General features: G+C 34.1%; 2 protein-coding genes across 3 annotated transcripts; one reads left to right on the plus strand and one right to left on the minus strand.

Moving 5' to 3' along the window:
• The first annotated feature begins 2,460 nt into the window (after window positions 1-2,460).
• Window positions 2,461-8,600, plus strand: LOC142547464 (la-related protein 6B). Of its 2 annotated transcripts, none has more exons than XM_075655780.1 (10): window positions 2,461-2,965; window positions 3,340-3,421; window positions 4,310-4,404; window positions 4,499-4,570; window positions 4,735-4,814; window positions 4,915-5,014; window positions 6,289-6,336; window positions 6,452-6,517; window positions 7,208-7,363; window positions 8,006-8,600. In XM_075655780.1, the coding sequence occupies exons 1-10, from the start codon at window positions 2,639-2,641 to the stop codon at window positions 8,282-8,284; spliced, it is 1,305 nt and encodes a 434-aa protein (XP_075511895.1). In that variant the 5' UTR covers window positions 2,461-2,638; the 3' UTR covers window positions 8,285-8,600. The 2 variants fall into 2 exon arrangements, with proteins under 2 accessions (XP_075511895.1, XP_075511897.1); XM_075655782.1 differs by having other exon boundaries at window positions 7,223-7,363.
• A 1,609-nt stretch (window positions 8,601-10,209) lies between these two features.
• Window positions 10,210-14,118, minus strand: LOC142547465 (putative uridine nucleosidase 2). The gene is made up of 9 exons (XM_075655783.1): window positions 13,961-14,118; window positions 13,735-13,850; window positions 13,079-13,138; window positions 11,886-12,071; window positions 11,709-11,813; window positions 11,540-11,636; window positions 11,124-11,231; window positions 10,904-11,039; window positions 10,210-10,511 (listed from the first exon to the last, which is right to left on the minus strand). The coding sequence occupies exons 1-9, from the start codon at window positions 14,004-14,006 to the stop codon at window positions 10,403-10,405; spliced, it is 963 nt and encodes a 320-aa protein (XP_075511898.1). The 5' UTR covers window positions 14,007-14,118; the 3' UTR covers window positions 10,210-10,402.
• Window positions 14,119-15,366: the final 1,248 nt, after the last annotated feature.

Here is a 15,366-nt window from a genome sequence, read left to right on the forward strand (position 1 = left end):
TAACAATTAGCGAGAGATGCCGTAATCTTTTTCATTACTAAGATTTAGTCATACTGAGTTTTTCCTAACAAGATTTTAACGAGGCACATCTATCATCGGGAAGACATCCAAAGAAAATATTTATTGATATACTATTTTTCTTTCGTTCGAAGTTTTCTCAATGAGTTTTACTGACAAGGTTTTAATGAGACAACATTGAGTCCCGATGAAGTTTCTAATCATCCATCTTGCCAAATGGATATTTGATGAATCGATTGTTTGTGCAAATAATCATCTAAGAGGGAGTGTTATAAATATATTTTTATTGCAGATGATTATCTTATTTAGTTAGATTTGAAATATTTGTAATCAAGATAAATATGACAAGATAATATCTATAAATATTTGTATGTTATAATCTTCTTTACTTATCTCTATTTCTTTTATGGTTTATAACATATCTTGAAATTTTTCATCTTGAGTCGTATTGAATAAAAACCACCTAATATTTCGCTTACGATTTTGGTAATGTATTGTAAGTTTATTCGGTTCAATGGTTTAATTTTCTTGCATCCATTGTTGAACTCTGTTTAGTTTCTCAGGTGATTCGATGGTATGAATTCATGCAATAGAAATAACAAATGCTCAAGAAGATTGAGTGGTACACAGCTTACGTCCACGAGAAAAGTTAGCCAATAACAAACGCTCAAGAAGATTGAGTGGTTTGCCTGGTATACAGCCTACGTCCACGAGAAAAGTTAGCCGCCTTGTTTATTCAATGATCAAGAAGAAAAAAATTACAATACAAGCATTATTACACCCATAAAAATTCACAATCAAGTTTTTTGCTTCCTTGATTCTCTCCAATCTTTATGCGATCCCTTGTATTCTTTTTCTCTAAGACTCTTGATTATCTCCGATAAGATCCCTTGTATCCTTCACATATTTATATATTTTCCTAATGAATCAAGTCACCTAATCTATCAGCCCATTAGTGTTATTTTTTGGCCCACTAACTATTCGATCAAAGTTCTTTTTTCCATGGAATGACCATGCTTTAAGATACTTTCCTAACATCTATGTTTCTTGATATAGTTTAGTTCTTTAATTTTTGATTTTTTTAACATAAAAAAATTATGTTAAAGTTTTATTTTGATACAAAAAATTTTATTATAATATATTATTATGATAAAAATATTTTATAAAAAAACTTTATTTCATATAAAATTATAATTTATGTTAAAAATTTAAGTTAGTTTTTTTAGATGGTTTTACGGATATATCTTTCATATTATTTAAAAATATTTTTTAAACATTGAGTTTTTATGTAATATATGAGTACGTCTCTTATGATACGATCTCATGAATCTTTATCTGAGAGATGAGTCAACCCCACCGATATTCACAATAAAAAGTAATACTCTTAGCATAAAAAATAATATTTTTTATGGATGACCCAAATAAGAGACCCGTCTCACAAAATACGACCCATGAGACCGTTTCACATAAGTTTTTGCCATAATATACATATATATATGTATGTATGTATGTAGGGATGTAAATGAACTAAACCGTTTGCGAGTTATTCGAAGATCGGTTCGATAAAAAGGTCGTTTGAGTTCGTTTGTTAATCATATCAAGCCAAGCTCAAGCTCGATTATTAACTCGAAAATTTAATCAAACCAAGCTCAAGACTAAAGATATTCGGCTCATGAGCTCGCAAACATGTTTGATAATAGGCTCGCGAGCTCGAGCTCGAGATCGGCTCGTTTAGTTGGCTCGTAAGCTTGAGCTTGACTCATTTGTTGAGTTGACAAATAAAAATATTAGTACTAACGTCAATGGAAGGAATTGAACACAAGACAAAAAAATATTAGTACTAATGTTATTATGAACTTTGCAGAGTAGTTGTTATTGGAGATGATTTTGTAATTCCTGATTTTAATGGATTTTCTTTGACGTCTTCCCTACTTTCTCACCAAACTTAATTGAAGTATTAAAGGGGTGAAATTATTTCATTGTTATTTATATGGTGATATCAGTGTATGATGAATATTCTAGATGTATTATTTTGGAATGTTCAATAATATAATGATTTATATTTTTTTAGCTCTTATTTGTATCGTTTTGGTTATTTACGAATGAATTTACATTTTTATGTCTTATTTAAAATTGGTTTATAGATATATTTAATTTTTTAACAGGTTCGAATCAAGCTCAAACTCGAGCTCAATTCTATGCTTTACGAGCTCGAAAACGAGCCGAGCTCAAGCCAGACTTGTTAAACATGCTAAACGAACTATTAATGAATCAAGCTCGAGCTTGGCTTGATTAACATGCTAAACGAGTTTTTCCCGAGCTTGGTAATTTCTAGACAAACCAAACTCGAGCTTGATAATAAAAGCTCGAATCGAGCTCGAACTCTTGTTTGATTTAATTTGGATAATTTACATCTCTGAATTTATTAATGTATGTGAGTTGGGGAATTGGGGGAGAGAGAAACGGACTCAGTGGTTAAAACACGAGAAATCCTTTTCCACTCTACTATCTCTGTTCTCTGTGCTAAAAAAGTTGCAGTAATCTTCAATTGATTTATTAATCCAAAAGTGGTCGATCTTCATTCGATAACGATTTCTCGGTAGATCCATCAAGATCGACGATGGATCAGCGGAAGGATTCCGAAACCCTAGCCTCAACATCGAAGCTCAATGCGAAGGCTCCTGAATTTGTCCCGCGGTCCGCTGTATCCAACCCAGCGCTGCGGGTGTTGCAGATTTACGCGCCTCCGCCGCCGCCGCTCCTGCCGCCGCCTTACTATGCATACGATAACCACTTATCTGTCCAGAACTTTAACCAGAAAAATACCGTCCCCTTTTATGGAAACGTTCGCCCAGTGAGTTTCACCGAGTCGAGGGAAGATCGCAATGTTGCTGCAACTTCCACGAAAAATGGATTGCCAGATTCTCATCAGAAAGTTCTCAATCAGGTGAAATTTTGTTTTTGTTTTTATTTTTAATATTACGGTATGAACCTTTTTGGGTGATCGGTAGACTAGATTCATTATTGGACTAGTGTGTTTATTTACTCACGTACTGACTCGGGTGCTATTAAGTGTCTTCTATTGGTGGTTTGAAAGAGTTTGTAATTAGCTCGGTGTTTTTGTTTACGTATGATTTTTTCTATGGCAACTTTGGGTTTGCTTCAAATTAACTTGTTGAATTTAAATGGTGTGTACGGATCATGCTAGACCATAAATATCACTAAAGAATTTTCATTTTGAGAATAGATGGAAGAGACAATTTCATGTAATTAAGATCAAATTTGTTCGAAGTTTAATGAAATTTGCTTTATGTTTTGCAGGTGGAATTTTATTTCAGTGATATCAATCTGGCCACAACTGATCAGTTATTTAGGCTTATGTGCAAAGATCAGGAAGCATATGGTATGATATTTATGTTCAAGGTTTTTTCTCTGTTACCAGTAAATTGATTCCCGAAATTAATTCATTAGACTCTAATTAAGAAACTTAAGGCTTTCTGGTTGTTTTAATAATGAAAGTGGGTGCCCCAATGGATGAGTCATCTACTGTAAAGAGTTGTTCTATACAGAAATATAGATTGCTGCGAGTTTGCGTGTCTTTGTTTGGTCGTGCATTTCTGAAAGAGATACGTGTAACAAGTGATAGTATGCTAGCGAGGTTTTAAATTAGGGACACATATTCCTTGGATTTGTGAGTCCTATTCATGGCTTACTAAATGGATGCTCCAAACTCTGGAAGATCTAACTTTTAGGTGATATGGACTTGAGTTGGGTGATTGATTGCAATAATTGGTTCTCTTGAACTTTTGTTTTACTAAAATGAATGATTGACTGTAAGTTGAAAGTTGTCCCTTTCTGTTAAGAGAGATCTTGGTTTTCCGTAGCGGAGGGTGGTCCGTGGGATTTGGAAAGGGAAGGAGAAGAAAGTAAGGAGGAGGTTGAGATCTGAATTAGCTATCCACCAATTGATTGTTTTCACTGCATAATTGGTTGGTGACTGCCAGGCTGGATCTGTAGTTGTTGATCTTCTGATCAAAGTTTTATTTCTTATCACTGTTATGCTTTTGATCGGGCAAAAATTATATGGGATTCAGTTATTGATATTGATTTTCAAGTGAATGGGGCCTCAATAGATAAATGAAAACGTGGGAATATGATGCCTTTCTTATGTACTTAAGTCAAAATCAGCTCAGATACTTTTGACATATGATTTCTTTACTGATTTTAAATGTTTCTCATAACTTCAGATTAATGACCTTTTATTTTTTTTTGCCATCCTCTAATGCTGCAGTACCACTGTCATTTGTTGCGTCTTTCAAGAAGATAAAAAATGGAATCAGTGGTAGCTCTCAGCTTGCTAGTATATTGAGGAATTCCAAAAAACTGGTACTATTTTGTCTTAAGGTCATTTTTTATAATGTCTATTTGGCTGCCTTGCTAGTTTTTGCTATCTTCCCTCCTGGTTGATATTTTCCTCTAGGTGGTTAGTGAAGATGGCAAAAAGGTTAAACGCCAGCATCCACTAACTGAGCTTGATATGGAAGAGCTTCAAGTAAGTCATACGCTATATGTCTTTGTGCATTTTCATGTGTGATAAACCCAATTCCTTTGCAATTAATTTTTATGTTGAGACGGTTTACATGTGTGCCTCTTAAAGATATAATTTTGTTGACCTAGCCTAAACTTTTGTCCTGGATCGGTATCTTCTACCTGTAGTCCCGCATAGTCATTGCTGAAAATTTACCCGAGGAACATTCTCATCAAAACCTCATGAAGATTTTCTCATCTGTGGGGAGGTACATATTATTCATCTTGTTGAAATCAAATGGAATTATTTTTATGGCATGAGATGTGCTTTTGCTGCTTCTATACTCACCTGAATGATTATTCTACCAGTGTGAAATCAATTCGTACCTGTCCTCCTCTGCATCCTAATGGTGGCGCGTCTTCTGCCTCTAGAATAGGAAAAGGGGATGCCATGCATTTCAGCAGCAAGGTATGCTCTCAAATGGCAAATTTTACCTTTGGAACTGAAGCTACCTAAGAGTTGTGGATATGCTTTGGAACTAAAGCAACTGATTTCATTTTGGTCTTAGGAATCTCTTGTGTGCGAAACATTTTTGCTTTCTTCTAACTCTTTCATCGCTCCATTGTGATATGCTTCGTGGCTCATGTTGTTTATGTCTTTAGTATGTTCGCTATCAAATTAAACTATTGTTTTACTGTTGTAATTTATTCTGTGTGCTACTGACGACTTTCTCTTCGGTACAATCTGCTGTAATCTTAAACCTCTGTTCATTTGGATGGTTGTTTGGCTTTCCTCATATTCCCAGAAGTGAGACCATTTTGAATGAGTTCAAAAGTGATATTTGTCGATGAATTGATTAACATTGTTTTCTGGTTCTGTATATATCTCAGAGAATAACTTCTGTGTGGTTGAGGAAAATCCCAGATTGTTTTTGGGATGGTTGTTTTGATGAGAGGTGTGCTGTTGTATGTCATGTGTGACTTGTTGAATCTATATATATATATATATATATATATATATATATATATATATAATATGTGTGTGTGTGTGTGTATTTATATTTGGTTTCAACTTTCAACTTTTCTATCATGTGATTGTTTTTTTCCTGGCTCAGATAAATGTCTTAAGCTTATTAGGTTATCTTTCATTCTGATCCTCATGGAAGTATTAATGAGTACCTAGAAAAGGAAAATGGGATCTGCAGACTTACAACATAATGAGGCCGTCGTCTTCAGAACAGAGTAGAATTCTTCTGAATTGTAATCAACTGTAATTTCACCTTTTGCTTTCTGATGGTGTCATCCAAAGGGAAAAAGGACAGGGGAGAGTTTTATCTAGGTGGTTACGGAGTACAAGCAGTAGGTTTTCTTTCACCAAAGAGATGGATGAAATGAATGGTTTTGTTTGTATCTAGCCATCAGAGAAAAGCTACAAGGAAACGTGAATCTTTTTCATGCTTGTTGTCTTTATTATCTTGCATGCTCTGTATTAGAGAATCTACCAAGTAGAGATTTCTGGACTGTTAATGACATGATTGTTTTACTGGATGTCCTGTATGAAAATAAATATGCAATACTATTTGTTTGACCTATGTTGCAGTTCCCTTGTTAGTGATTGAATGATATTCCAAATGTATTTTGTTCAAATTTCGTCATCACTACAATTTATGGTGTTATTTTTATTTCTTGCTTATTATGTGCAAGATAACATCCATAACCAGTGAATTAATTATTTTCTTGTAGTTTCATGCTTTTGTGGAGTACGAATCTACTGAAGTAGCAGAAAAAGCGGTAACGTCTTTACCATCTTTACATTTGAGATCATCTTACTTTTATCCCCTCTATTTTGCAAACCTTGTCTTGTTTTCATTTCATCACATTACTGTTGGTTCTTGGTTTCCGGCAGGTAGTTGAATTGACAGACGAGGGGAATTGGAGGAATGGTCTTAAAATTCGTTTGTTAAAAAATGTGGTATGTAGTATGCAAAATTTTGTGTCTCAAATACAAACATGCACACTCACTCGTTTATACTTAGGCAGAAAAAAGAAAGATTTGGTTGTCTTTGTATTATGGATGGAGCCGTGGTTGATCTTTTACGAGGATCCGTTGTCATTATTTGTGAACGACGGTGCTACACACGATCATGTTCTAGTTATTCGGAGCTTTTTAAACTAAATTTGTTTGATCTTTTGCATTATTTTCGTTCAGAACCATTATAGGGGTCTGACTGTATGTTCAAAAGAAAAAAATTCATGGAAATTATGGAGGTCAGTTGTACTGGGAAGCATGTGGACAATATGCGGAGATAGGCTAATGTTTTGAAATGCTAGAAGTCTATAATGTTGAAAATATGAATTTTGGGATATTATATGGAGATAGCTGGATCGAAACTTCAAAGGAATCGCGTTTAGTACATTAATTATTGAATGCAAACCTACATTAGGAAAAATAAATCTAATATCAATTTTTTATGACAAGGATGTCAACGAAATGTGTAGGTGATTTTTAAATAATGTGTAGTTGTGTCAAAAATGCATCTTCACCAGCACTTGTTTTCTTATTGTCATGAATGAATATCGTTCTTTGCAAAAAAGAAAGCATTGATTGTGTTAATTGTCAAGTATGTATTTTGATGTTTCCTATTAACTTTGCCATTTACAGCTAAAATCTGTTCAGGTGCGAGCTAGGAGAGTTGGTCATGATGTTCAACCCATTGCTAAGAAAGATGAAGAAGAAGTGCCTGAGATACAGCAGTTGGAGGAAAATAATTTGGAAGATTCTTTGCAACAATCTGATGCCCAATTTACCGAGCTTCAAGTAAGGACTTCTGGTTTCCTTTTTTAGTACTAATTTTAAAATAAAATTCTTTAGTGAGTTCATCAAACATAATCAATTATTCAATTTGAGTACAAATTTTGAATGAACTTGTTTTTGGTAATTTGGTTCTCTTCTGCACCATCATCTAGGAAATTGCGAGCATTATATATGTGGCTTTGGCTTAACAAATAAGAACAATCCCAAAGGTTTGCACACCATTTGTCGCAATTGTGGAACATCACTAATAGGACTATACCCATTTCCAGTAATTGATTATTATTAGCCTTTACAGCTGCTGAATTTTATGTAATAAGTAAATCCTACCGTGGTCACATATTGTGATTTCAAAAACCTTTCATTTTCAGACTTTGTTATAGTAATTGTGTTGGACAACAAATTCCAGACTTTCTTGCTTAGATTAAGTTAATCCCCAAATTGGGCCAATCGAAACTCCACATGTGATTGAATGGCTAATTTTTAGACCTGTACATGAAATCTCAATCACTTTTTTTTAATTGCCTAAACATTAGGAAACGACCTCCTTTAATTGGAGTCTCATCTGAAATACTCCTTTGACATCCCAAACTTTTTCAGTCTTGAAGGACTAGTTTCATGAGTTATGGTGTTTTATTCACTGAACAGGGCGAGGATAATATTTGCGGTAATCCTCATGGGAAAGGGCCAAATAGTGTTGGTGGCAAAGGCAAGGGAAAGGGGATGGGACGTGGGCGTGCTCATCATCCCATGAATTGTGGTAGCCTATCCGGACCTCCACCTCCACCTCCACCTCCACCTTTGGAAATGTCCATTCCAACTGAGAGGCTTGTTGTAGCTAAAGTATCTCCTGTTCCCCGGATGCCTGATGGTACTAGAGGATTTTCTATGGGTCGAGGAAAGGCAGTAGCTATTAATGTACTGTAGGTATATCCTGTTTCCTCTAAGCCGGAATGCAAATCTAGCAGCAAAAATGGTCTCAAAATATCTGCACTGCAGAGGGTGTTAAAAAAACGTCTATAAAAAATATCAGGCACTATGGAAAGTCCGGTAAATTTCCATCTGGAAAATCCTTTTTGTTGAGTAATTAAAGAGTGGAACTTGGGATAACCTCTCAAGAACTATTGTAGCATGTTGCTATTTCCTTACTCAATATAGAGGCACCTCATTGTAGATATTAAACTTTACAACTAGATTCTTATTCATCTATATTACACCTAAAAGAAGAAAAATAATTCTAGTATGAGTTGTGTATCTGATTGAACTGAGTTGTGTTATCTGATTTTTTCCCATATATGTTGATGTTTTATGTATGCGAGTGATTATGTACGCGAGTATGTGATGGTTCGCTAATGGCTCCGGCTTTTGAATAGTATTGGTAGCTTTCACCTGATTATACATGTGCATTTTACTTGCAATTTTGCTAAGTAAATTTACTGGTAAAGCACCAAAGGGGATTGTCTGTATGGGGTCAATAAAATATTAGCAGGTGCAACAGAATTCTGAATATATGAAATTAAAGGTGGAAAGACTACTGCATAAAGATCAAATCGGAGTACAACCGATTTTAAAATCCAGTGGTTGATATTTGAAATTTAGAATAAAAAAGTGGGTGAAATAGGAGGGCAACCATCCTTCTTGAGGAAAGCACATCTCCGTTGCTTCGTTTTCTATCTGTTTGGGGGTTTGGCAATGTTTACCAATTTTTATTTGGTTAAGTACTATGGTAGCTTCTTTTAATTTACCAAAATAGGTTTATTATCATATCAAATTACATAGATATCTCCTATCATTTAAACTTTATTCACCATCAATTTCTTTATCTCAAACTCTTTATTTGATTTTCGTAATTTTTCGAATAATCTTATGAATTCCATGCAATTGGACATAGAGTGGTGATAATTTGAGATAATTCTTTTGTCGAGTATCATTATATGCATTTTATTTTTTTGAAGGTTCATTGTGCATAGTCATGAACTGTTAGCATGAAATAAAATAGTGACTTAATTGAGATCATCAGATTTTTTGTTTATATTTGTATAAACTCACATTGATGTAATTATTATGTTTCATAACCATGGTGATTGGTGATTTTGTTTATATTATTTTAGATGAATAACAATCGTAATTAAAACAATATAACATTGATGGTTTCGTATGCACTAATTCAAATTAACAATTCATAATTTTATTAAAATATTTATTAAAATATTTTTATTGATATAAGTAAGTAGTATTAAAAAAATTAATAAATTATAAATTAAATAAAACAAAACAAATGTTAAATCAAGTCTTAAAAAGAAATAATATATAATTAAAAAAATGAATCACGAAAATGGAACATGTGTGTTCATAGATAAATGGTATTTTATATTTTTTTAATTAAATAAGACATAATGCAAAATATGTAATAAAGAAGGCTATTTTTGAAATTATGGCTTTGAAATAGAACAGAATAATCAATTTCCCAAACTTTTATCATCTATATGTCATCTATGTTGCCAAGAAGACTGCGTTCCGAACGCCTGTTGTGTGAAATGATGAAGATGAGAAGATTTATGGTTAAATGGACAATGCATAAAAAAATCCCTCTAGTTTAGACATATTCCCGGATTAGTCACTCAATTTCCTTGTGCGGCTAATTTAATCCCTCAAACTTCAATGTACATTAAGTTGCCTAGGCCACGTCCCCATGTTAACTTCCCCATCAATAATTATAGATTGAACACCCACGTGTCATCTGTCACTGTAGTGGTTGAGGTGGAGTTGGACTATTTTTGTTTCTTTCTCTGTTTTTCACTGTTTTTTTCCAGTTTTGGCCGTGGAGATTATTTTGTGGTCGGAGATGAAAGTCAAGCAAAAATTGAAAACATTGTGTATAAAATCTCAACAACAGATTGCATGCAAGCAAGACAAGGAGCCAATCTCATTTGTGCAACAATGGGATTCGATCGAGATGGCCGAAATTCATGAACATCTCTTTCCAGGTACAGTTTCCTATGACATATTGTCACTTACTGAAGGCAGAGCTCGATTCAAGAAAGTTCACGAATGTATGAGCCGTTCCATGACCATTTTCACCACTGTTGGAGCATCAACTGTAACCGCAACCTTCACCATTGGTTTATCACACCATTCTGTAACTTCTTCAAACCTTGTTCCATGTAGGAAGTTAGACGTATGAGTTCCATCAAATCCAACAATAAAAAAATCATTTCCATGTGCGTCATTTTGTATCAATGAACTTTGATTACCATTAATTATTTCACCAAATGCTAAATTCTCTCATCGGTAATTTTCACAATCTCCCACAGTTGCACTCATCCGGACCATCCAAAAATGTTTTCCAGGTGCTAGAATTTAACAAAATGGAAATATAATTTCGGGTATATGGTTGCTGAAATTATAATTTGCCTCAACCTTGAACCCCTCGCTCACTTACAGTCCATCCAAATTTGTTTATTAAGTGATGAAACTAAAATGAAAAAAGAAAATATATGATGGCAACTAGTTGCTAAGAAAATCATTTGCACCAGCAGGATCTACCTTTTCTGTCTATTGTAAAATAATGTTAAACCCCTTGTGATGCCAATCGTCTGGACACGGACAACTCCTTCTGTGTAGGTGAAGAGTGAAGGATCAACAGCAGCAAGAAGAGCTGTTGGGTCGTGTAGGTAAACACCTACACAAGATTTAGGTTAAAAAGAGACATTAACAAACAATGATTACATTTTCATGTAAATTGTCATCGGTCTGGCTAACAGACCTTTATTGCTGTAGGCTTCATGATGATAAGAAAAATAAACATCTAAAATCTTGCACAGATACTTGGCGAATTTTGCATTCGTTTCTGCCAGCATATCTCGATCAGAATCTGCAAAAGAAATATACAAAACCATCTATCAATAGTTAAAAAAAGTTACAATTAAAGATCAATGTCAATTGTCAAGTGGCATGATTGGTAATGGCAAACAAGAATGGATACCAAACAACTATTAACTTGTATCAGAGTAATGAACTAGTAAATATAACAGTTAATATGACATTCCAGGGTAGCAAGGAGCCAAGGACATACAACCATAGTTTCCCTCATCCAGTAATGTGTCCAAGACACTGCTAATACACGTAGGGTGGCCAAAAGTTGGCCTTTAAAGCACGAAATGTTGCAAACACAAGAATTACCAGTTAAAATAACTTGATGGGTGACATTAATCCCCACAGCTAAGACATCAGCTCCACTTGTGAATACAACATCTGCAGCGTCGGGATCTCCAAAAATCTTGGAGACCAGTAAAACCATGATAATGATAACTGCTTAACTGAAATTCAGGTGAACAACTAAATAACTTACATTTGCCTCAGCTGCTGGGTTAACATTCCCATTTACTGCAAATGCACCACCAAGAAGAACTATTTGCCCAATATTTTTTACAAAGGCAGGATCTGATTGAATAGCCTGCATAGACCAATTAATCTTGGAAAGCATGATCAAGTAACATCTTAAAACTGTTTGCAGCTAGAAACGAACCAATGCAATATTTGTTAGTGGACCCAAGGCCACCACGGTGACTTGCCCAGGATAAAGACTAGCTTTTTGAACAAGGAATTCTGTCGCAGACTGCTCAGTTGGCTTTCCTTTAGGTGGAGGAAAGTTTTGATTGCCCAATCCATCAGTGCCATGGACGAAATCAGCAATTCGAAGTTTTGTACCTTTCTTTAATGAAAAATGTTTAGAAATCATACCTACCCAAAATCTGGTTAATATCAGTTCAACAAACAGCATCACTAAAATTTAAACAAGCAAAAGAAGAAGATTGGCCAAGTATTAAGCAAGCAGGTAGCCAAACAGTCACAACACCCGACTTTAGCAGATCAAAGTTGATACTTTAACTCCAACCGTTCAGAGTTTATCAATTTAAATATTAATGCACAATATCCTACCAACTCCCGATTGACTAAAAGTTTTCTAATCTGTCTAAAGTCAATCAGTTTTTTCAGAAGCTAAGAGCTAAAAATCCCAAAAGCAAATAAACATTAAATAAACTTTTAATGATGTGTACGATGATCCCGACTATATTAAATGCGTGAGGGCTTAAACATCAGTATTGATGGATGAAAGCTTCCAGGCATGGTTATTAGAATTAATGTTTTGAAGTTCTGCTCACATGATTATGAAGGTGATTTAAGGAATAACGATTGTCAGAAAGTGACTTAATGTATCAATTAGTTTCCTCAACCACAATATGATAGCTGCACGTAGTAGCCATAAGTTTTTTGTTGCAACAAAAATGAAATTCATGATGAGTATATTGTTTTCTATCATGTCTGTCAACGTCCACTAAATCTCAGACAAGTTTTAGCCGACTAAGTGCCACGACATTGGCAACTCAGTTTTGTCAGTAAACATACATGAGTTCTAACAAATTCATCAGGTAGAATGAATTCCACCCTTAAATATTAAAATAACACACTGTGTTAAAAGTTCCTGAACCGATTTTATATTGGATAAATGTGTTCCTCATTCCTGCAAAACGTTCATGAGCTGGGCTCATAATTATACATACATAACTTGATGTTTCTGGAGCATATTTTTTATTACTTAAGAGGAAAACAGATTATACTGGAATGGGCAGGGGAATAAAACTAACAGGACATATCATAGTGCATAACACTTCCGTGATTGAACTAAAACCTTCTCGTATATTATAATATAGAACTTACAGTTAGCGTCACATGAGATCCTTCAGAAACAGGAATATCTGTCCTCCCCGCAATCTCCAACTGTATTAGGAAATATAAGTTACAAAAATCGTCAATAAGAAACTAATGAACTGCACTGAATTACAAAACTAAGGCATTGCAGCAGTGATCACTTTAACCTATTAATACAATTCCTTTCTTAAGAGTAAACATCATTCAAACCAAATTATTTAGCCAGACATTTGCGGATTTCAGCCCATCAGAATCGGGTTACATTTAGTTTGAATGAAGCATACTAACTGATGTGCTACTCTCCAGTCTCTTCATCAGTATTATTATCTTATTCACAATCACATTAAGGAAAGACATACATCAAACCACAGCAATTGAACTGATAAATCATAACACTTGAATGATCCCATCCTCTCTCCATCCCCTTTTACCTTCCCTACAGGGTAATTTAGGCTTCATAACAGAAAATTGGAAAAAAAACTTGAAATAATATACCACATAAGCAACTATATAACTCAATAATTAGCAAACCCAACCTAGAATCAAGATTCGGACGCCCTTTCATTCATGTTTCCCAGTAAACATTCCGGATTTACTTTCCTCAACAAGATCCAATATCCACAGAGCAAAAAAAATAAAAAAAGGCGAGAGATTTATATATTTACCAAATGCAAAGCATTTCTGGTAGCCAGAGTGGTGTACACGTTGCCATAAATAGTAGTTAGCCCAATCACTTCAATTTCCGGTGATTGCAACGCTAAAAATATCGCCATAGCATCATCTAATGAAACAAAGTTCATCAAAATATCAATCGAAAAGGGAAAGAATTGGAGCATCGCAAATAAAAAATCTGAAAATAATTTCTCGAGCAGAATTAAACTGAAAAAGTACCGATTCCTGGATCCGTGTCAATGATGATCTTCTTGCGTTGCTCCATATCTGAAACTATGATGATCTCGTCTCCTTTTCAGTTCTGAGTCAAAATCAAGAGCTCAGCCAAATTTAGGGAAAAGGGAGTGAGTTAGAAGTATTCAAAAAAAAGTACGCAAATCGACGTAACGATTAACAACAACAATAATATGATAATATTAATATTTATTTCGATTTATTGTTTATTTTTGTTTGTCGATCGATTTGTTGATGAAGAAAATTTCGACCACGCCAAAAAACAGTAGCTTACTCACGCGGTAGACCGAACAATGGTTGACCAAAGCTTTGGTCGACCAAATAATGATCGACCATTGCTTGGTCGACCAATTCTTGAATTGGTCGATCAAAGTTGGTCGACTAATTTGGTCGACCATTGATTGTTGGACATTGTATTGTTCTTTATAATTATTGGACATTGTAATATGTTTGATAATCATTCGACATTGTATTGATCTTTTAATTATTGGACATTGTATTGATCTTTTTTATTTCGATTTAAGTATTTATAGTGGAATTTTGTTGTTTGTCAGTTTTTGGGTCGACCCATGTTGATATTTGGGTCGGCCTTGTTGATCCATGTTGATCCATGTTGATCTTTGGGTCGACCATGTTGATCTCTGGGTCGACCCATGTTGATTTTGAGTCGATCAAGGTTGCTTTTGAGTCGACCCTTTTTCTAACAAATGAATCCATATATTTGACAAATTTAATAATTTTGACGGATAATTACACAATTTTAACCAATGTTACGTGTTTTTAATATATGAATCACATAATTTCACAAGTATGTTCTATAATGTTACATGATTATGTTACATGTTATGACATATGAGTCACAATTTCACAACTATGTTACATGTGTTTTGACCTATGAGCCACAATTTCACAATTATGTTATATGTTTTAACATATGAATCATAATTTCACAACTATGTTACATGTTTTAACATATGAATCACAATTTCACAATTATGTTATATGTTTTAACATATGAATCATAATTTCACAATTATGTTATATTTTTTAACACATGAATCACAATTTCACAACTATGTTACCTGTTTTAACATATGAATCACAATTTCACAACCAACTATGTTACATGTTATTTTAACATATGAATCACAATTTTACAACTATGTTACATGTTTTTAACATATGAATCACAAGTATGTTATATAATATTACATGTTTTAACATATGAATCACATATTTAGCTGGGTCGACACAAAGTAGACCTTGTTGCTTTGCTTTTGGGTCGACCCAAAGATATATCCTACAAAATTCAATAAAAATTAAGAGAATAAGATAATTAGAATAGACAAAAATTAATAATAAAAATAATTAAAAAATAAACAAACATGGCA

This window comes from Primulina tabacum, chromosome 5 (genome assembly GCF_025594145.1).
Source record: "Primulina tabacum isolate GXHZ01 chromosome 5, ASM2559414v2, whole genome shotgun sequence".
Classification (NCBI taxonomy): Eukaryota; Viridiplantae; Streptophyta; class Magnoliopsida; order Lamiales; family Gesneriaceae; genus Primulina; species Primulina tabacum.

Bases quoted from the DNA above. Each gene is read 5' to 3' on its own strand.
- LOC142547464 (XM_075655780.1), top strand. From the start codon at position 2,639: ATGGATCAGCGGAAGGATTCCGAAACCCTAGCCTCAACATCGAAGCTC. The intron at 6,337-6,451 runs GTAACGTCTTTA...GGTTTCCGGCAG, and splicing joins CTGAAGTAGCAGAAAAAGCG to GTAGTTGAATTGACAGACGA. The intron at 6,518-7,207 runs GTATGTAGTATG...TGCCATTTACAG, and splicing joins TTCGTTTGTTAAAAAATGTG to CTAAAATCTGTTCAGGTGCG.
- LOC142547465 (XM_075655783.1), bottom strand. From the start codon at position 14,006: ATGGAGCAACGCAAGAAGATCATCATTGACACGGATCCAGGAATCG. The intron at 11,637-11,708 runs GTAAGTTATTTA...CTGGTCTCCAAG, and splicing joins ACCCAGCAGCTGAGGCAAAT to ATTTTTGGAGATCCCGACGC. The intron at 10,512-10,903 runs GTAGATCCTGCT...ACATGGAACAAG, and splicing joins TTTTACAATAGACAGAAAAG to GTTTGAAGAAGTTACAGAAT.